The sequence below is a fragment of the Diprion similis genome, chromosome 1 (assembly GCF_021155765.1).
Source record: "Diprion similis isolate iyDipSimi1 chromosome 1, iyDipSimi1.1, whole genome shotgun sequence".
Classification (NCBI taxonomy): domain Eukaryota; kingdom Metazoa; phylum Arthropoda; class Insecta; order Hymenoptera; family Diprionidae; genus Diprion; species Diprion similis.
Window position 1 is genome coordinate 9,418,383 of NC_060105.1, and position 23,231 is coordinate 9,441,613.

At 39.9% G+C, this 23,231-nt stretch overlaps 1 protein-coding gene across 1 annotated transcript in view; it reads left to right on the forward strand.

Moving 5' to 3' along the window:
• The window catches only part of LOC124406506 (suppressor of lurcher protein 1), a 334,769-nt gene that overhangs the window by 101,444 nt on the left and 210,094 nt on the right, over positions 1–23,231 (forward strand). The window contains exon 3 of the mRNA XM_046881944.1: positions 594–774. Within this exon, the coding sequence (XP_046737900.1) occupies positions 594–774 (181 nt within the window). The remainder of the gene's footprint in view (positions 1–593; positions 775–23,231) is intronic.

The window sequence follows — 23,231 nt, forward strand, 5'->3', positions numbered from 1 at the left end:
AAAAATCTTACGGTACCATTTTTCATTCGAATCAATTAATCCATTGTCGAGATATCATCATTTTTATATCGTTTTTTGGAATTTTGTTACTTAAATAATTCAGGAAGTACTGAACCGATCAAAGTCAAAACCTACTAAGTTCCGGGTTTGGAAAAGCCACGTCGATCGAAACCACAACCATTAAAATCCAGTAACTTGTTCTTGAGATATCGTCAGGCAAATATATTGATCACACACATACGTAGAAGCATGCATACATACATATGATCAACGTCGATTCTCTAGATCTTGAAGCATCGGCGTCTAATGAAAACTCAACTCTTCACTTTCGGAATGATAAGAATAACTTATATTTTTATCTGGAAACAGAAAAACGAAAATTTAATAGTCATAAGTGATTTCCGTTTTATTGCACTGGAAACGATTCTGGTCGTAAGAATCTCGCAGGTCTCGAACGACCACTAGCAAATCAATATGATATACCTACGTGGTTTTATAATGTTGGTTAGACGTTATTCATGACATATACTCGTATTTATGTCTGTATAATACATAGTAACAAAATTTGATTGAAGTAATTTTTTTGCCAACAGGTTGTGCCTGTGTCGTGTACAGCAGCTTGTACAGCCCACAAGGTGGAACCTTCACTTCACCAGATTATCCAAAAAAATATCCACCAAACCTGGACTGTCTGCTTTACACCTTTACTGGGCAGCCAGATGAAATAATTGAGCTGAAATTTGATCATTTCAACCTGCACCGAATTCACACAAAGTGAGTAAATATTTTCTTTATATTGTATAATGCAGATCTTATGTATTCAGTAAACTTAAAACCCAACGAAGAGGATGGTCAAGAGAAGAATATATCGTACAAACTTTGGAGAAAACGATGTCAAAATGTTGTTTTTACAGAAAAAACTATTCGTTACGAAGGAATAGAAGCTTCTTCGAAACAAGTTTTTTCACTTTTATTTACATGTAGTTTATCCGTCTGCACAACGTGGCGTTCAAGCCGTGAATCACGAATTTTGTCCACTTCACACGTTCGAAAGAGAAGGGCATTAAACGTTCTTCTGCAGAAGTAAAATTGTTCTCTAAGTGAAGAGTACATCCTAATCCATGGAAATCGTTAATGGAGTCAATGATTGATGGATTAAGGTTGTGTTCGGCACATTAGAAAACTGATCTTCCAACGATATCCGCTCATTGTCGGTTTCGTTGGGAAAAGGGGGTTATATGGCAGCGGCGGGGGAGTGTTAATATTTCATCCCCTGCTAAGTAGGGCTCGACGAAACCTTGGCGCGAAGTGCTACGGCACCTTATATATAAATAACTCAGATTACTGTTGCCCTAAAATATTTAGTCGTAGAAACGAGAGAGACAGGACGCGTAAACAGAGTACGTGAGTGAGTGTAGGACGTGTGACGTCGCGATAATGAATGTTGGGAAAGGGTGAGCGACAGCGAGACTCTTGGAAGGTTGTCGAAAGTCCCGATCGCAAGGTGAGCCGAAACCCGACTCGAGATCTCGTTAAAACCTGTTCCTGCCCATCCATCGGAACGAGTAATTTATCCGTAAACGTGCTTTAATTTACTCGCTTACATCAAATTTAACGATCACGGCACCCGATCCGACTTTGCTCCCGTAGGGTTATTTTCATAACAATTCTTACTACCCCGTAACGGAGTCACTCCCCATCCGCAAAATCCACTTTATATGCTCACCATTAGAGATTGAATCATTAAGCTCCCGCTTACGGTTTCTGTGTAGACGCATACTCGTTCGCAAATCACCGGCAGCTATGTAAGCCAACATCAACCCTTCATTGGCAAAAGCTCAACAAGGATCAGATTACGTCTCTTAGGAATACCGCTAACCATGTTCGTTTTTCCTCCTGAATAATATTGTTAGAGTTTCGTTGCTTCGTTATCGCATCACGCTGTTTCGAAAATGTATACGAAACGGTGTCTTGATATTGGGAACTTTCAACAGAACAAGTGTTTGAAGACTTGAGTCCAACATTTTAGTTTGAAATATATTACATAACATACGAAATGACTGTTGAATTCAAAGTTCGAAAATTCAGGGAGAAGTGTAACTAAAATTTTTCTTCATATGGATCATTTAAATATTGAGACAGTTCAAAAATATACTCCATCGATAGTTGGTCAGAAATTGGTGAGGGTTATAGATTATGGTCGAATAATAAGGCACTTTTGATCTCTGATCTGTGATCTACGGCATCGGGACAGGGCGGAAAAAGAGTTTCCTGGTCGTGGCCGCGGAAAATTTTCTCAACCCTTTAGAGGGCTCGGAAAAGGGTTCCCAGGAGGGTGGTTGAAACGAGCATGTGGCGACGCCGGCCGAGCGTGACCGGATTCATAATTCGCTTTCTCGCTCTAGCGGATCTCCAATTTTAACTCATTTTCCGTTACACGTATGTGCGCATAATGTACACACGCGAGCAAGGTAACTTATTTAGGATATCGAATTCTACAGGGATTTGAATTGTGTGCTCAACGATTCAACGGCGCATTTTATAGACGGAGGAGAGTTACTTGTAATTAATTTTAAAAAACAGAAATCAATGGAAACCGTGTTGCTTTCATGTTTCGGGAGTAAACACTGTTGGTAAAATCTGCAAACGAAATTGCAGGTAGAAAACTTCCTGATATCGAAAATAGGCAGAAAAAGTTACATTGTTTGGAAATTTGTCAAAAATCAGTCTTTCTTTCGAATACAATGTGGAACTATCTCCTCCGATTGTTTAAACCAATAACAAGAAGAATTTTGCACTTATCCAACTTCACTCAATGAAAACAATTCGTTGATTGTTTATTTTATATACTTGTTTTAAATTTTAGTAGATTTGGTTTCCTAGTACAATTTGTTGAAATCAGTTGAGTTAAAAAGTCCAGATGTTATAATGTTGCAGTATTTTAGCGCTGAAAGGAATGATAATGATTGTTTAAGCTGTCTTTCAGTCATACAAATACTCGAGACTTGGCCCAGTTGAGTTTCCATTTATACTGCAATAATACATTCATCGCCCTCCATTAACACGAGATTCCTAAAACAATGGCTCAGGTCTATTTATGCAATAAAACGCTTCAATTTCAGAAACTTGAATGAAAAGAATTTGTGGTTAAATAAATATGAGTCACGAGACGAAATATCTTTTTCTTTGTATTGGCAAGAATCTCTGTAATAGAAAAGAAACATTTGATGAATATGAAATATCTTGAATATCGCAAAACGTTCGCTTGAAATTCTCGTTTATAATTTAAACGTGACGTCGAAAACTGAACAACTTTTTCGTGCAATCGACATTGATACCGTTCGCCATTTTAAATCGCAAAGAAGCTTACGCATTAGCATCGGTCAATACTTCTCGAACACAAAATCAGTTCTTGAAGATATCGGAAAGAGGCTTAGGCGATTAGAAAGAGTTTATATGATGTCAGGCTGGCAGATAAATTGGGTACGGAAATTGGATTGGTAATTGCGTACATTCTGATCAAATATAACCGCTAAGGGATGACAGCCTGCAAAATTTGAATCAGTGAACGAGGGACTTAGGATAAAAGTAAGACTCATTTGCTTTATCAAATTGTGAACCTAATTCAAACTCTACATTCCGAAAACCTTTGACAGCGGTTGTTGTGAGTTCTTCTTACCGCGGCAAGTCTTCATCACTAAGAATATCAGAAGTGGGAAAAAGATCGATCACTTGAAATGGCAGAAGTTCAGGGTCAGGTCGAAACAAGACACTTCGTGGCCTGGCAACTGACTCGACGATCTAGAATCTCAGGAATGTCAAGTTTAGTTCGGTGCCAGGGAGTCCCTGTTCTCTTTTTCCTTCATTTTACGTATTTGTTTTCTATCTTCATTTTGTTTGCTTCGCGATAAACAATAAAAACACCAGCCCGCTACTCGCCCACGCCTTGGCATGCGACGGAGGTTCGATTCCAGCAAAACGAACATTTAAAATTCACACCCGGGTCAGAGGATCTGGGATTTGTAAAAGATATTGGGAAACAGGCTCATCGTAAGGGGAAAATTAAAGATATTAAAACCGCAGACTATGCCAATGCGTGAATTTCAGTTACGGTTCTTAACACGGATGGATAAAATAGCGTAGAAATTAGGTGCAGTTGTTTCGCGAGGGAGGAAAATTGCCGGGTTATTTCCTGCCGGGCAGGATAACTCGTTAGAAGTACTTAAAAGTAATCGAGATTTAATGTAGCCGAGTACAGAACGTGGCGTACCTACTGCTCCGGAAGTCCAACGCGTTATTAAATCATCCAGAAGATTCTGTACCCCATATGTCGAGAAAAAGTGGAATAAAAAGGGGCGAGAAAAAGGGGTGTAAATACGATATATTTTCACATTATTAGGCCAAGATTAATCGCTACTTACAAACGAGCTCAATCCACTTGCTAGAGGAGCGCAAATTGAGTTGAATCGTTGCTCTGTATGCCTATGTTAGCTTTGTGCAAATTCTCGCATAGATTTCGGATAAACCGATCACGCAAAGTGGCAAATAAACAAAACTGCACTATTGTTACTGTACCTCTACGCGAGACTTGCAGTCTGTGAAGATTGCACACTTGCATTGTGGGTATACCATCTTGTTATGTTAAGCTTAACTCAACTCTTGAGTAGAAACAGAGCTGTATATTGAGTTACTTGACAATATCGTCTCGGAGTAAGTTCACCTTAGTCCGCTGGTGAAACTTCGCCCAGCGAACTTGTCCTCTTGGTTTTGTCAACGGCGTCGAACGTCTGGGTCACCGTAGGTATATGCTGAAGGGAAAACCGTAACCAAAGTGCCTGTCGTCGGCGTGACTAAAATCTTTGGAAATGTCTTTTGACGTCAGCCGGGGATGAACTTCGCGCGATAAAGTGGTAGAAAAGGATTTCTTCCTTCTTGACTTGCAGTGGACGAAATGTACGTACCAAAATCAGGATGTTGCACACGGCGAAAGTACGCATGAGACGAGAGTCGTCCTTCTGCAACGTGACAGCAGATAACGCCTGTCAGAGAAACTGCAAAGGCCGAGCTGTCGCCTCATCCAAACACCATGTTCCGTTTATATAATCCCCCATAGGACAACTGGAGGGATGTCAACTAGTGACGTCTAGCATTAACCGATAACGACAGATCCGTAATAAAACTGGAATCGAATCGATAGGCAACTGTCACTCTTCTATAAATCCAGAGGCATATACACATGTAGATAAACTTGGCCCGTAACTAACAGTAAAATTTTACACAGATTTAACGAGCGCTGGACTGCAGCATGCAGGGTTGACTATTAAAGTTATATTTTCATGGTAAAATTGACGGGAAGTAACGAGGATTTTTTTAATAAAAAATAACAAAAGAAGTATACCAGGTATTCCAAAAAAGCTTGGGAAGTGCAGGTACATTAAAATTAACAATAATTGTTAGCTACCATGACCTACACCTGTAGTAGAGAAGTTTGGCGTCGTGTGTTTATCAATCTTCAGGATCAATTCTTGCACGAAGTTATGTATGAAATGTATGTAATCAAGATTTGCAAACTCGTATTGCAGATTATTCACGAATCTGAAAGGGCATTGAAAATAGTGGTTGGAAGTTTGGATTTGTCTATGCAGATATCTGACAATAAAAGCTCGCGATGTCTCGTGTCGGCGCCGTCACCCTGTCTGGGTGAAGCACAATTGTAAGATGGATACAATGTATGCAAGCTCGGAGAGTAACAATACAAACAGACTTTAAACTCCTTGAATTCTCTCTGCAAAAGTTTCCCACCGTTGTACGAGTACAACGAATACTCAGACTCCGAAAGCGAGACAACCTTGTGACAGAATTGTCAGTTCCAAAAAGGATTACTTTACTCCAGTGCACAGCTTCGATTTTCGGGTTCTCATACGTATTTCGCGGATTTATTCACCCACTCAAGTGTCGCGGGTAACGAATTGAACAGCGACTTATACAGAATACTTGAAAAGTATCAACGTTTTAGTTGTGAATGAATGAAACGTGTTACAACCGAGTATTTATTCGATGGTAACATTGGATAATAATTACTCAAGTGGACTAACGTGAAACAGTTCATTCTACCAGATATCTGATCAGTTCAACGATAAACGTAAATTCAATGTCGCAAACTTTAACTGTTTCAGCTGTGCTCCACAGTAATATCAACAGTTCAATAATCATTAACGATAATAAATGACAAGACTGGTTCAAAATAAACAACTAGCGTTGTTGTATTTTTCGATTCCAACTGCATTCATTATCAATGTAATCAAAATGTCACTACAGTCCTACTTCTTAGCCAAGTCAATGACAACAATCAGCCCAGATTTCGACAGGATTTCGTACAACAATATATTTGTCACCTCTTGAGTAGATGTTTCTTCTAGTACAGTGATGTCATGTAGTGCTAACATAGATGTATGCCTGCTTCAAAGGACATTTAGTGTAAATTATCACGCAAAGCCATTCAGTCCGGGATGCGACATTTGAAACGTGACGTGCTGAAGGCGATGGTGAACAGTGTCGTCTTGGCATGATTACTTCAAAGAGAAGCGTCGTACAGAGTTCGGGTTGATTGCAGGTCGACGTAAGTTACTTGAGCGACGGAAGGTAGGTACGCGAACCTCAAAGTAAACCCGAAACTGCGGTGTAACTAGCGACACGCGCAAGATCTTGTGCTCGTTCAACTGGTCCAAAGCTTCTTACGGTCTCCCAGTCTGCTCGCTTTCGTACGAAATTAGCTTTCTCCATTCACTAGCAAGCGCGAGTCGACCGTTCGGTTTCAGGAATCCTATTCCGGTACATTTTGGAGTATCGGGATCGGGAGTTGCTGATGACGTTGGCTATGATGAGCACTCAACTGTACTCGTAATTAGAGGAGTTACGTCTGAATTCGCAACTTCAGAGACAGTTTTCGAATGCAATACCTTTCCATTCCTCGCCATTCCACCAAAGCTGTGAAACTTGTCTTCGGTTCGCCACGTTTCACGCTGCGTTATCTCGCTGTATTCGCGCGTGAATTCTTCAGAGATATCTGGATCGGGAAAGAGCGGTTGAACCGCGAGTTAAACGGCTGCAGGTCGTAAAAATTTACAAACCATTTTCCACGAGCGTTAATTGGAAAAGTATTCGGTGTGAAATTTTTCCGTAACCATCTCTGTACCCGAGCAGCAGCCAACTACTTCTGGAAAAGTAGTCTGGATCCTGTAGTTAGTAAGTGGTTTTTATTTCTTTCTTCATGTAGATAAATTGTAAGTTGTATTTGGACACTTTTAGACGCTCGTAAAAGAAGAGAGTAAAGCTTGGAATTGTGCGGAAATTGGTGATCAGATTTGATCATCCTTTCGTCGTATTTTTGTGATATTCTAATTCATTTCTTACTGCGTTTATTAGCCAATCGTTTTTTAATTGTCATGAAAGTAATGCGCATTAATATTGGAATGCCAGTCTTAATGTTAGATCGTTATTTGAGTAGATTTTATTACTAGTACGAAAGGACTAATTTCAACTAGAATTAAATACGTCGATTTCAGCAAGTAGTAACAACGGATTAGATAAGATAACTTTCTCAAGATTAGGCAACCACGATTTAAGAGCCACTAAATCATTAGCGTTCACTTTAATGCGCGATAAAATTGATAACTACGTGACTCTCTTACTAAATTGGATATTGTCATAATAACTATAGTTAGTAATAAGCTTTTACCACCTATAAAATTATACCCTTATCTATTGATCTCAGGAAAATATTTACGAATACAGGTAGGTATAATCTGTCCTGAAATCGTTAACAGTCTTCGGTATTAGTTTGTAACGAATATAATAATTAACGATGAGAAGTAACGCAAAGCAGTCGTTTTTCTTCCGGTGCAATCGTTTCATTTCTCGTTAATTTCTGAGACGAAGACTGGATTGATTGATCGCAGGAAAATGTGAAAATAATGCAAGCTAACGACCCACGGCGCCTCACATTCTTATAATCCACATCAGCGATCGAATTTCCAAATTCGTTATACCACGCAGATTCTGCTACGAAAAACCCGGCAACCCAACAATTAAATCACTAAAATCGAATCCTCGTCGTCCACGTTTTTGGAGCTTCGTGATTTGGAAATTAGATGTGGAGACTGCAAATTCAGAAGCTCCACGAGTAGAATTCATTCCCTGAAACGGAACGTTGATGTGTTGAATTAGTCAAACCGCAGAATTGTTGTAGAAAAGGATATTCGTGGCTGGCGAAAACTCGTACGGATTATACATGCATAATGCATGCATCTGGTCGAAATCTTGCCGCTTGAATGTTAGCTTTCCTCTGCGGTCTTTCGCAGGTTAATTCCCAACAATTCCGGCACCATTTAACGTCTGTTAAAATTTTCTTACATTATCTCGCATGAAGTTCAGAACTTTGATCATCTTCAATTGTTCTGCAAGTTTTTCAAGTCATTGATTTCAGAGGGCATATCTGTATCCCATTGCAAGGATCCCGTTACTCGAAAATGATCAAGTGATCTTGCTTCTCCTTAAATTACCAGAAAATTGGATACTTAATCATGTCTCGAGTGTCGATGATGAACATCGGTTAATAGAAGCGAATTTCGGATTCATTGACGAACGATTTCCTCGACGAAAGCTCCTCGTTTTTTATTTCCTTAAATTTCCTCTAGTTCTCGACTCGACGTTTCAACGACTTCAAATCCGCATACAAGGCACTTGCTCGCGAGATCGTGCGTTCGCCTAAAAATGGTAAAACCAGCAATTCTCACCTTTCTAATTTTCCTCCCTCATGCCGTCGCACGAACAGTGGTACACGACATCGCTATGGCTGAAATTAACATCAGAATCCCCATGACTCGACATGGCATGGGCGTGATCTTCTTGCTTTTACACCTTTGCCCGTATTCAAGGACCCAACACACATTTATTTGTCCACTTGAGCGTGTGACCTGCACTACATTTCCATGTGTGCTCAGTGCAGCGGGTTCTCAAAGGTTGATATAGCACTGTTCTTGCATTGTCTAGAGTCTAGACTCCAAACTCTGGAGTTTAGGTTTTAGGGGCGGCTGTACGACTGCAGCAAACCCTGCTCGAGTCTGACTGCAGAGCAATAATTGGAAGGTAGCAAGGTGACGTTCCTTGGAGGGTTCTACTCTTGACGTCAAGATTTTCGCACGAGTTGCATGACTTGGAAGGTGAATTTTAGAAAATTCTCAGCTAGGTGCTTGCACGTATTCTCACTAGAGGTAAAACTCGTAAAACTGATTTCATCATGAATGCTATGGTGCTTTGCTTTATACGGAAGTCGGATAAGCCATATATAGTAATTTTGAAAAATGTTTAATGGACAAAATTTACCTGATTTAACTTTCTTATCACAATGAATTTCAAGATGGAATAAACGGATAGAATATTGCTACATTCTCGATCCCATTAGCTTGAATAATAGATATTGACGAATGATGAAAGACAAATTCATTCATCTTGAAATGTCAACTGCTCGAGTTGTAACGGAAATCATTGAAAGTAAGGAATGTTAGTCAGGCAAAAACAAACGAGTAGTATTTTACAGAAAAGTAACGTTCCAAGTCAAGTTCCTCAACATTTTCCTACCCATTCAAGTTTCTGAAGATAATTAAACCCAAGTTTGACTCGACACTTCGTCAATGCTGAAAAAAACGAAAAAAAAAAATGTGAAATATAAACCTCTCGATCTTCGAAGCGTTTTGCGATAACGAGATAACGAATGAGCGACCGAATAAATGAATTCGTGAGTATATCATCGAGGGTCGGCTGGTTCTGAGCTGTCGGCAGAGCGGTTTTTCATTCTAATTAAATTATTTTCAATATGTACACTCGGCGCAGCAACGATTAACGCCGAGTATAATATATGGACCCCAAGTTAATAACTGAGTAAACACGTTGAATAATATCTCGGCCCCCCAGCCGCAGAAACTTTGCTTAGAGAATGCCGCACGCCTTAGCCCGCCCTCGAAGGTCCAATATCCTTTTCCATCCGGGCAAGCTCCTTCACCCAAAGCCAGCCAGGATCACTGTTAAGTCGTTACAGATAATCCAACCGCCGCCAACTTCCGCCCCCAAGCAAGCTCTCCTCTTCACCCCTGATCCTCGGTTCAATGGAACGCCAGACCGTGGCGGTTGAATTTGTTGGAACGAGGGGAGGAAAAGGGTAATAATAATAATAATAATAAGAGTAAAAATTTAATTACCCAACTCGGAAAACTTTTGCAAGGCAAACTATTATCGAGATATCGGAAGTATCGGAAAGTTCATAACTCGCTCTGAGGGATATGAATCTATATTCTATACCTTGGCAATTCAAAGTTGCCAGGGGCACTCGGCATGTGCTCAATATTCTCGTCGATTGCTAACTGTCGGTATATCTTCTGTTTCGCCATTGCTATTCTATCGTTGCTACTGGGCGCAATTTTCAAACTCAGTGTTCTGCCTCGCAGTTTGATCGAACGGAAGAATCAACTAGGAAGTTGCGGGCTCTATTTCTCTTTGTAAAGTTTCCAAATATTTGACAAGCTCGGTTTTCTGTCGCCAAGGCTAGGCTGTGACACCCTTTGACGAACCGTCCTTTTGGGGGAATAGAGATCCTGGGAATGAGTTACTTGTATCCGCAGAGACGTTTCCCCTGCGTGAAATAACTTTAGCGGTTAGTTTGAATGCTCGTAAAGGTCAGAATTAAACCGTATAATTTTCAACACGGGGCCAATTGAACGACTGATTAAGATTCACCCACACCGCAAAGGGGATCGCGACTTGTTCATGTGGGTAAGGAACTTCGTCCGAGATTTTAAGTCCGGAATTTCATTCGCAAGAAAAACTATTCAGTGACGCGTAGTTTGTTATGAAACGAAGGAACTCACGAAGGCGGCCATAAAACTCCAAGCTTCCTTATTAGAACGTGTAAAATCCTCTGGCGCGAGAATGTCAAGTGTGAGGAAGTGTTTTACTGCTCTGAGAAAATGTCAGAAGCTCGCGCATTTTTCAGGGAATTGGTAAAAGCTTATCTTTCGTTCTGTGCAGCAGGGAAACAACTATTTACGAATCACGTCAAACTTTTCATCGTTAATGGCGCCCAAGGATGATTTAGAATTGACTGAATTGTCGGAATGACGAAGTGAACGAGACTGTCGGTACTTTTATGTTTGCATAGATTATACGCACGGTATATTTACTTATTGTTATGCAGAACTCGATGTCTTCTCCCTAGCAATTACAATCACCCCCTAATACTTGCGGTGCTTAATAAACAGAATTGTTATTTGTCTTGTTGAAATTTCAACCGTGTATCTGTATTCGAAGTGGGTATAAGTTGGGGCGAGAAACGTCTCGAGAGCCAGATGAGGATTGCTTCTCTGGATATGTTATCAAACTCGAATGTGCAGATCCTGCGGACGTCATCAAACCAATTAAAACAACCTGACGGATTTTCGTGCGGGAAATTTATGCCGGATATACTAATCAACCCGTTAGTTATCGCTTCGGCTAGGTTAACTGGCTTGAACTTCATCACTGATCTCTGATAGCTGGCTACAACACGAAACTATCCGTCTTCGTCGGCCAGTGGAAGCCACGATCTTAATGGCCAACGCCACTCTGAAATAACTGTGGAATCGTGCTTCTGTTTTCGCATTACGCTTTTACTAGCAGTGAAGTGATACTTCGGTTATTACTCACCTGGCAAAAGACAGGTCAACATCGATTTGAAATCTTCTTTTCGGCAATGCTTTATCGTGAGAATATAGTTTCAAGATTAATTCTTCTGTGACATGCACGCCCTCGATGGCCGTTAGAATACTTATTATATATAGAAAAATGAACAGTGAGGAAAAAATGAACGGTATTATCAATTATGCATAAACCCTTTCAGGATATGGCTAAGCTTTTATTTTTGGTATTGATTCCGCTGAACAGCTGCTGAATCGATATTTAACTAAAAATGAAAAGTTGAATGAGATTTTACGAGAGAAATTGTATTTATGATTTTTTGTGAAAACGGAGTTGAGACAAAAGATCATTGCCGATGGTGGTGAATGTAGTCGAAAGTTTTCCCAAAACAAGTGAATAAAAATAAAACACCTCGAGTGAATCGGTCCGCCTTGAGCATCTGTCAACGACACGGAAAACCTGGAATATCTTTGGAAAAATTGTGTACAAGTAAAGCCGTAGAAATATGAGAAATGAAAGCTGAGGAGCAATTGAATAAAAAATAAGGAGGTCGGTGAATTTACGAGGGTAAATAACAACGGAAGAAAAGTGTGCCTCAGGTTTGAAAGAAGCATCGCGATTTGCGAAATATTTGCTTTCCAAGCTGCACGTTCAATGCTAGAGATATTGTATCAGTTGCATCAAATTTATGCCAGTTTTTTTCTCTTCTATTTACGACGGACCGCTTCAACGTCGACCGTACAGATACTTTCATTTATTATTATCCCTATCATTTCGTTTTATGCGTTTACCTCTTCTTGGATTCTGGGTTATCGCAAATTTTTTTGCTTGTCCATGAATAGTTGATTTTTTCATACAACACTTCAGTTTCGAAGCTCGTTACACAAATTTTGCTAAATAATTTAGTCTTTTTTATTTCAAGTGAAAACTCGCTGATTTTTCATTACTTTCTTCTTTCGTCCATTTTCTTTTTCTTTCATTTATCAGAAGACTCAAACGAGGTAAACTATTCTTCTAAGACAGCTGTATCGTGTCTGTACCTCAATTTAAAGGTGAGTTGGGGATTTTCATATCACTTTATTCGAAACTGGTTACACAAACGATGGCGGTATGAAAAGGCAATTCGCATTCCTGTATACATCGGCAACGTCGAATCATATTTGACGGTTATTTTTATAGACAAATAAATATTCTCGGCTATCGATGGAACGAAAGAGAAAAGGAGAGACAAAAAGAAATGCTATAATTTATACGCCAAGCGTGCGTACCTTGTGACGCGGAGATGATATCTGTAGAGAATACCTTTTCTCAGGGATAATGGCACAGTGGTGGCATAAAGTATGGAGAAGCAGTACGCAGTGGTGGGGGAGGAAATTCCTTTCAGATCCTGAACGAACCTTTTTGCAATTCTCGGTTCTTTCCTTCGCGCCGGCCGCAGTTCTGCGAGCAAAGCCTCTTGGAAAAATAAATGTACGACACAAGAATAAAGAAAGGTTCTTCGCAAAGGATATTGTAACTTGTCGCCACCACGCAACGCGATTCGCCCAAGAATTTTTCCCTCTATTTTGTTCTCCACTTGTCGCTCCTTTCGCTCGTCTTACCCATACTTTATCTGTTGATAGATTTTTTATTATCACTAAATTTCAAATAATATAATTATAACGATTATCTGTTCAATTCTGAAGCTGATTTAGTATAGTTGAATGTCAAGTCTTTGGCATAATGGTAATTGTGTTTCACGAAGCTCTTGAATCCTTGTTATATTCCAGTAATAAAATCGAGGCTGGGAGATTTGATCGGTGAAATTGTCGGATCTTAAGCTTGCAGGAAAGTTTTTCGTCTTGATTTCTTTCGAGTCGTTTCGAGCTAAAGTATAAGACACAATACCTAAGGGTTCTTGAATTCTCGAAGAGCCAGTGCGACGACGTCTCAAGAGTGACGAGAATCGGGAAGAAGGCGATGGCCGCGGGGGGTTGAAGGTAGATATTTAGCAATGTAGGAAATAGAACGCTTTACGGGAGAAAAATAGGGGAGAAATAGAGTCGAATTGTTGAAACGGAGAAAGAGAGAAAGCGGAGCTGAGTGCAAGACTAAGAAAACGAGTGAGAGAGGAGGGAGGAGGGCGATTTGGAGAACGATCCTTTTCGTCTGAGAGAAGAATATATATAAGCGTTGGTGGGAGCTTGCGAGACCTGCTGAATAATTCATTTGAAGCAATGAAAAAGCCTTGAAAAAAAACTGCTGCAATCAGAAGCACACAGCGCTCGGTTAATTCCTGTTTCGTCCTCTTTTTCGCGAGGGTTTAGGCACCCTGCACTCTAGGACCACCACGAATACCTCCTGATATCTCGTTCTACGCGCGCTGCACGCACATTCGCGGATCTGCAAAAGCGAGAAGGATCGTCAAAGGTAATCACCGCGAATGGCCCGACTTACTGACTTTTTACTTTCGGACAAATGGAATAGAAAAACCGATAGCTATATCGGATGAATACAAATTTCAGGCGACATCCTAAGCTGAATATAAATAGAATCCAATGCGCTAATTCTAGCGTACTTTTTTACATCCGAGTCGATGAATCGATACCTAACTGGAAATTAGAATAATTCAAGGGGGGATGAAATACGAGTAGATATATGGCTAAAAAAGTGGGTGAATTTTGAGAATTTATACAAATTGAGAATATATCGTCGATCATTTTGCCAGGTGACGTGTTTTGTGATGTCACGATACCTCAAAAATGTCTCCACCAATGCACCTGAAATATGAAAATAGTATTTCAGGAGCAATAGTTTTAGAAATGACAAAAAAATATCAACAAAAAAATCTGTGAAGAAGAATCGAGTGTACGAATTGATTGTATGCCAGTCCACGCGCTCTTTTTATTCTACATATGCAGCTGATTTCGTATTATAAACGGGTCATAAAATATTTTGCACTGCATAAGCGTTCGCCTCTCCTATTGATATGAGATACGATGATCTCGGTGCAATGGATCGATGGTAACAGTAAATCCAGGCAGTAGAAGTAAGAAGAGCGATGGGAAGAATGGGGCGAAGAAGGTGAGTCGCAGTAGTGACTACAGCAATAACGCGCAAGACTTGGAAATTGACGCCTAAAGGGTTTCGCGGATAAGAGGGGCGTCGTCCTACAGGCACGGCTGGAGCTAGGATAGTCAGGGAGGGTCAAGTGGGTAGAGATACGAAGCTGATGGTCATTGCATGTCTCCCCGAGGGGTTACAACCCCCGCCCCCTACCCGACCCCGACCGTCAAACCCCCTTTGCTAGCCACTATGACCCACCTCTTCTCATTTTATAATACCATTCCTCGAGAAATGAGGATCATGGATAATGCGTGTATATTGCATACGTATATATGTATATGGGGAAACTTCCGAGAATGAGATTCCGAGGGATCGTTATTTTGGTTATAGCAGCTAGAAGGCGCGAAACTTGACGTTTCATCGCGGTGTCGAGATGCGTTATCATTACTTGCATCCAAGTTTTTTAAGTCGTTGATTTCGGAAGTCTGTGTTCTGTTCTGACGATTGTAACTGAATGTAGAAGCCTGATGTAGAGAAATTTTTGGCAAGGTCTTATTTTGGAACATCTGTTGATGTTTGAACTATTATTGATGAAATTTTTAGGAGTTTCAACTAGAGGATTTTGACACTATTGAGAAAAAGAGATTGTTCGATTTATTTGTCAATTTCTTGTTCAATGCATTCGTGACCGAATATCTCAATACTCTTCTACAACTCTTGTAGAATTCAAATGAAGAAAAGTAATTCGTTTTTTGAAGAAATGCTGTAACGCTGGATCAGTGATGGAATCCTGAAACTCATTATTTTACGTTCGTGAAGATCGAATTTATCGATATAGGGCTCGTTGTCATCAGTCGGTAAATGATCGAGCAGAAAACTGTGACTCTGAGAAATTGCTATGAATAAAATTACAAACAAATGATAAAGATTAAAAAAATTGCATTTACAAAAGAAAAACGTATCCTCCCACAATTTTTTATTTTTACCTGGATAGCTCACTTTTTTCACGCAGCATTGATCGACGTGATATTCATCAAGGCTGAAATTTTTTTTTTACTTTTTTTTTCTCGCAACTCTGTGACGAATAAATTTTACGGTTAGTCGGGTAATTCGTTGCTCATCACATGGACGGTGAAACAAAAAGGCATGGGTTTGAGGATTTGTAAGTCTAGAGTTTGGACGAATACGAGCTGCGTTCGAGGACGTTGGGCTGTTCCTTTGCTGGTAATTGCATGAACCTGCGCCATCCGGCGCCAGGAAATTGAAAAACGGGATTAACCAGCACGCTCGGCCCAAACTGACAAACGTGAAAGAGAATTTCTCGCATTCGTTTCGTTTTATCAATTACACAGAACGCGGTATTAATAGTCGCGTTTCTCTTGACGTTATAATCGGATATTTCTTTGTACTTTTTATGAAATCCGAATGAAAACGGACGAAGTAAAAGCAGGAGAAATTGATGTAAAATCTCTTGCTGAGTATACTTGTAAAATTTCACTTCGGTTCGGTCAACACTTGAAAAGCCAAATTCTTATTCCTAATTTTTATACAGTTATTTACGCTAAATTATTTTTGACAAATGCAAATAGCAACATTTTGATTCTCAGCGAACTTCAAGTCTCGTAGACCTCGTAAATTGAGATTCCAATCTTCTTTTATTTACGATTAGTACAATTTTTTGTCACAAGCGTTTGAATCACCAACATAAATTCAGACTCGCTCAGAATATCGAATCCTCAAAATTTTCTAGACTGTTTCAAGGAAATCAAATTTCTACAATATACATTTAGACAGCCTAGAAAGTAACAAATTTATTGATACTCGTCGTCAAATACCAAACTAAAGAAACTCTGCAAGCTGAAAAACTATAATAATTTAAATACGAAGAAAGATTTAAGAATAAGGAAAAAGAAAACAACTAAAGCAATGAAAACTTATAAAACTTGAAATATATATTCAACGATGAATTAGAACAAGTTTACATAAATCTTTCTTTGAATTTCCGCCTTCAAGCTAGATAATTAATTAACACATTGGCAACAATGCCTGTGATGTAGAAATGGATGGATCTATAATTGAGAGATTTGACGTATTGTAAAGTGAAAATTGAAATGTACACTGAATTGCGGCTGCAGATAAGTTACGGAAACCGGAAAACCTAGTTCCAAATTTTTTTTTTCGTGGCACGTTTTTCCGGACCCTCGAATCGTCCGATTCTCGTAAGTTGAGGGTTTCGGGAGGAAGCGGCGTAGATTTTTCGGTATGTGGCAGACCGAAATCGATGGGACGTGAGAACGAATATATACATCTACACACCCATAGATAAAGCGATACGGCCAAGTAAGTTCCACGCGGGGTTTCACATGCAACGTGTAAGGCGTACAAGACTGCGAGATTATTCATCAGGACACATTATCTTCGAATCGAATATCTGCGCATGTAAATCAGCGGTGAAATTCACCAGGCGAATATCTTATACCGTCCTAGAAATAATTCATCCAAGTGAAAAAAATATACCCTCAAGCTTGCGTACGATTCGAGCCTTATATATTCAGATTAAGGATGCATGGGACGTACAGTCAAGTGAAAAAAGTGTTGAAACCAAAAATTTGACGAATACAAGGGATTGGAAACTGACAATGAAAGTCGTTCTACTTACACTTGATTAGAAATTTATCACGAAACAGGATAAACTAAAAAATACACGTTTTTTACTGTAAACACCTTGTTATACATTTTTTTCAAATCAGAGAAATTACATCATTCCAGCCAGTTTTTATGGAAAAATTCGTGCTACTTCTCCGATTCTGATAAATAAAAGCTCATGTTATTTCTTAATTTTACATTTCTCTGCAGATCATTAGAGTTCGATTTTTGGTGACGATAATGTATTTTTTTGGTGAATCATAAATTTATCATCGATGAATTTTGACGATTAATATTATACATTTAATATTTTCCGCAAACTGATTAGATAAAGGAAAAATCTGTCTGACAATGGGACGATTACGTAATTTATTTGTCAGAGATAAATCAAAGAAGAACGTTTTCAATAGTTTTGGGCATGAAATTTTTACTTTTTTTTTTTTCAATCCAATCTGCAATAAGTTTGAATTTCAAAACTTTCAAGTCTCATACATGCCAAAGAATTTTGCGTTGATTTTTCTCATCATAGCTCGAATATCAATTTCACAGCTTACACGTGCTGCGTAATCAACAGACTCGAGAAGGTCGCTCCCAAAGTTGAGACCGAATATCAGACACATTGAAACCAAGAGAGTAGTCACAACCAGCTGTTGGGCTGGAGTTGAACTGATCTTAATTCGTCGAGCTCATGGCCGTTTTAAACAAGCCACGTAGTTCAACTTCGAAACAAGTTCCACTTGTGTCAAGTTCAAATTTCGAAACTTGTGTGAGGAAAGCCAGGCTTAGTAGCGATCTCCGAGCAGTATACTCTATACATGAGTAATTGGAAATCAGCCACACACGATCAATCTTACCAAAGTCTTTGAGCTTAGTTTCAGTTTTGGAAATAATTCCAGGACATTGCGACATCGAATGTCAATATAAAATGTTAAAGTAAGATTTCACCGGTTCACCTTTATCCATTACTTCGTAACGAAGTATAGTTTCGAGGAGCTTCACTTGTCACTGTAAGCCAAAACGACGGTTATTTAGTTAAGAGCATTCCAGCTGTGCATCAGTATTCTCTCCTCTCACTTTCTCTCCCAAACTCTGAAGGATCCTATTCCCTTTATTAACGGATCTTATTATTCTGAAAGGACCCTGAAGCCGTTGTGTTCGCCTTACTTCCAGCCTTTTCTCTTTTGTATCGTTCATCCAGACTGGGTTGACAGCGTGAATCTTTCGAGCGGTTAATTGGAGTGTAATTAGCGTAACTCTGAATAATAAGAGGTTGCGGAGACACGAAGGAAACGGAAAAAAGACGAAGAAAAAGCTTCTCCAGTACAGCCGGTGGTTGAAAAGAGAGCAATTTCAAATCGGAATTGATCACCTAATCAATTCGATTAAGAGACCAACTTGATGAAAGAAATTTCTCGCATTACAGCCACGCGTGTGCATGTGTGTGGGTGTCAGGAGAGAATAGCAGGCTGCAATTTACCGTTCGATCTGTTTCGTGGTCACAGGATATATATTTTGATTAAACGAGACTTACGACCCAAGTTAATAGTCTCAACCGCATTTCGTCGAGCTCACGTTATTCGCGAACCTCATTTTGTCTCCCGACAATAGAAGTCTATATCGATACGTGCTCTCCAAAGAGTTTCCAGATTGCTGAGACGGCACCAGAGCTATTACGGAGCATCTAGATGTGTCCAGTTGTCTTTCTCTCGCCCTCGATTCAGAGGATAAGAAGTTCCTCCTCGAGGCGGTGAACCGCTTTTCATTCGAAACTGCGGAAATCACACCGCTTCAATGCGTCGTTTCTACATTTCGTTAGAAATTTCTTCACTCTCAAAAATAAGAGGCTTCAGTTATGTTCAAGAAAATTTTATGGGGTATCTACTCTTGTTTTGTACACCTATTGGTCTTTCGTTTGAACTCTGGTACCTTATGGCTCACCATAGCTCAGCAGACATGGTCGAGTGTAAAATATTGATGAGATCGTTTTCCTGTCCTGAAGTTTGATTCCCTGAATTATGATGGCTCGCTCAACTTTGGAGTAAAAAATGAAGGAGGTACATATCGAGGCGTACGAGACATAAACTTATGAATTCATACTCTTCGTTAATATTTCAAGTTGAAATTAGCTCATCGCTGAACAGCTTAGGGTGAAGTTTTCATCCTGCTGTTGAATGAGTTCCTGAATTGCATTTTAAAGTGACAAAGCTTTGACCAGACGGTCAATAATTGTAGGTACAGGAAAACGTACAATAATAATCATTAATGCCTTCTCCTTTCGCCTAACTTGTTTTTAGTCGCAAAAATAATTGCAAATTCGTTTCCATACGAATTGTAATGCATCTCATTTTTTCACCTCAGTTGCATCACCAGTTATTGACACATAATTGGTATAGAATCGAACTCACATTTTGTTTCGGACCGAAAACAAGTTAGCCGAAGGCAGTTCAGGTGTTAATGATTATTACTGTATAATAATGGAAATGCTTAAAAACTCCACTTTTACAATTGTCCTTCAGACACCCTGAGATGTTCATGTATAAACGCCTCCTGCTGCCTGCAGACTTGGTATCCATGTTGTGTATCCGTTGGTTACTCTCATCCGCACGATTGTTTGAGTAAGCCTTAACCACTAATGCGGGACACGCGGCCTCCGCCCAGAACTCACATCGAGAATGACAATCATGCTCAAGCCGTCCGGGTTCATGATATGTTGGAATTTAGGAGCTTGGAATACGTGGGTATAAAATTCGTTGCCCTCATTTCGGAGGAAGAGCTTCTAACCTAAGCGAAAGAAAGGATTATTGAAATTGGGTCCCTGTAGAATTGGCTGGATTTTCAGTATATTTTGGTACATATCCTTCCGATCAAAAATTCTCATGGATGCAAGTCCCAAAAATCAGGCTTCAAGAAGATGGGGTCCATATTTTTAAAATGTATAGATTTCGTGATTTTTATGAATTACAAAGTTTCACGGAGACTTGAAATCTAAAAAATCACTCAAAAAATTGTACTGTTCATTCTCAAAGATAGGCAAAAAGCTGCGATTGATTTCATTAGTGCATTGCTTCCATCCATGAACTCGCTGGTTTTTTTTAAAGGAGACGTGACGGCAGATTTTGCGTGAAGAACGAGATCCTCCGACTCTTGCAATTATCGACTTGTCCCGTGTTTCACGCGTGTGCGAAGTCTCTGCGAATCGGTGTGCAGTTTTTGAGTGAGAATTTGATTTCAAGTTCCCCTCGCAGCTTTGTAATTCGTAAAAATCGCCTAATCCACAGATAAAATAAAATCCGTACACCCTCCTATATCTCGGAAACTACTGACTTTTGGAATTCGAATTCATGAGAACCTTTAATCGAGAATATATGAACTGTAACTTACTGAAAATCCAGCTAATACAACCGAAAGTCAATTTCCCACGAAGGTTCTGCCGAGTTCTTTGCAAAATTCAAATTAAGACATGCACGCCATATTCTTCTGAACACAACTGCATATTGCCATACATCCGGAAGATGCAACTGCAACGTTGCAATTCTTCAGAATAGTTAATTTATCAGTAATTGCAATGTATCGTGTTTCATTTTGCACGCGAAAAAAAAAAATGTGGAAGGTGGAGGTATCCCCGTGAGCAAGTAACAGGGGATGATCGGCTATCAAGATGGGGTATCAAACTCGATATTTCGGGTCTGCTGCTGTCAGGACTCAGCTGCAAGTCGTTACCTCCCCGTACGCAGCATGTCGAGTCACATCGTTTGTAATGGGCTCGTATCGTCGTCAGTCGACAGGTGTCAACAGTTTGACGTTATTTAAGTAACAATTTGAAACCGTTGGTCTGCAGAGGGCGAATAGAATGACCTACGTGATTTGCTGACTGAGTTGAACGAGTTGTGGGTATAAAATTGAAATTTTAACTCCAGAACTTGGTTCTTAAGGGGGTAAAACTTTGTGTTGTACTTGCGTTGAGTAGGAGTTTTTTTCTTCTACACTTTTTCCTTTTGTTTTCACGTAAAACTTTCCACGTCTGGCAATTGACGTTTCGTGAAAAACGAAACCTGACATTTTCACACGCAGTTAGCGACGCTCGCGTAATTTTTGAGAACACTTATACCGATATGCAAAAATGAAAATCTATGTGCTGTTGGCTCAAATTAATTTCACATTTATACAGCTATTTTATAACTACCAGACCCTGCATATTGAAAAAAAAATATTGTAACCAGTTCAGCGAATGTAAAACTAAAGTTACGATTTTATTAAAACTTTCTCATCAAGTTTCACATCGTAACGCTTTTCGCCTACGATAAATTCCCTGTTTCAATAATAATCAACGCGTAGGCTGCAATGATATCCGGTAACATTTGTACAGAGTTTAATTGCACCCCAAAAATTATGTATCATGATCGCAAAATGCGATATCTTAGCGAAATAACCGCGTGTATCGTATCTCAATGGTAAACCGAAGTACATACGCGTGTATTTCGATTTTGAAAACAGTATGGAACAAATAATTATATACCAACCGGGCGTATTCACAGTGATAAATTAATTGCCAGGGCGAAACATCCGTCATTGAATATTCGGGATCCGGAGATGGTGAGTATCCGGTAACTTTAATCGTAGGATATTTCCGATAGAGGTGAGCGGCTCGGTGTAAGCCGAGGGAAACCACCTTCGTGGATAATTTAGTCGGGTTTCAAGCCGTGCAACTGTTTGCGGGGTGGCTGGATCCTGAGCGAAAAGGGTTGCTTATTCGCTCGGCCGACAAGCCCCGCTGCACCCCGACAACGCGGCGGTCCTGCGGCGTCGGAATTTCATCTTGCACATAATTAATCTTGCCAATTACACAGCCGACAAGTATAATTCGACGATGTCAACCGGGGTTACAATTGTCGCTTCTACCACCCTTGTAAATACACCCCTACGTTATCGTTGTTGTTATTATTATGCATGTACCGACGTTAATGTAGAAACGCAGGCACGCGTGTAATCCCCGCATGTCTGCGCAATATATGTTCCTATCGCACAAATTGACGCTCATGCGAACAGGCTTCCGGCTACGAGAACTGCTGCACAATTGACTACGTAGATTATCATCTTGAATTTGTGAAACTGCGTCTGGGACAGAGGGAGACGGATTTAGTTGTTTGCTTGAGACGTGAATTGCAGCGGTTGCCAAACTACTCGAAATATCCGTTGCGGAATCGAATTTAGATACGAGAACTTCAAAACTTTTTTCACACATCTAGCGACGAAGAGCAAAAGATTATAGGAACCGATGACGCGAGATCGTTAACCAAATTATACAAAGATTATTTAAGTTATAAATATATCTGCACTATTGTGCTGAACCAGCCCATTTTCCTCGAAACCAATCTAGCATCGATCATTAAATATCAATATATTTATTAAAATCTCACAGGGTGACTTTTTTCTGATGGTGATAAGCGTGGGTGTTGAATTATCGTTTGAGTTTTCAGCAAACGCTTGGATTCAATCACCGTGAAAGCTTCAGAGGTTTCGATATAGTGGACCGACAGATGCAAAGTTCATTAAATAGCGAAAAAGCAACGAGACTCTGAGATTCACCGCGATAAAAATGGGGCTGACTTAATGGCGTCTGGTTAATACCGCAATGCAGAAAGTGGTCGGGACATAACGCGCCTGACTGATGACGGGGTGTAGCAGCTTGGCATCCCTGAGGTCACGTAACAGTCCGGTGATTACCTGCGTGCTTATTCGCGTTGGGGGATGTTTTCAAGCAGCATCCGACGACGCCCGAACCCTGAAAACCCGGGTGAAGTTGACCTGCTTAC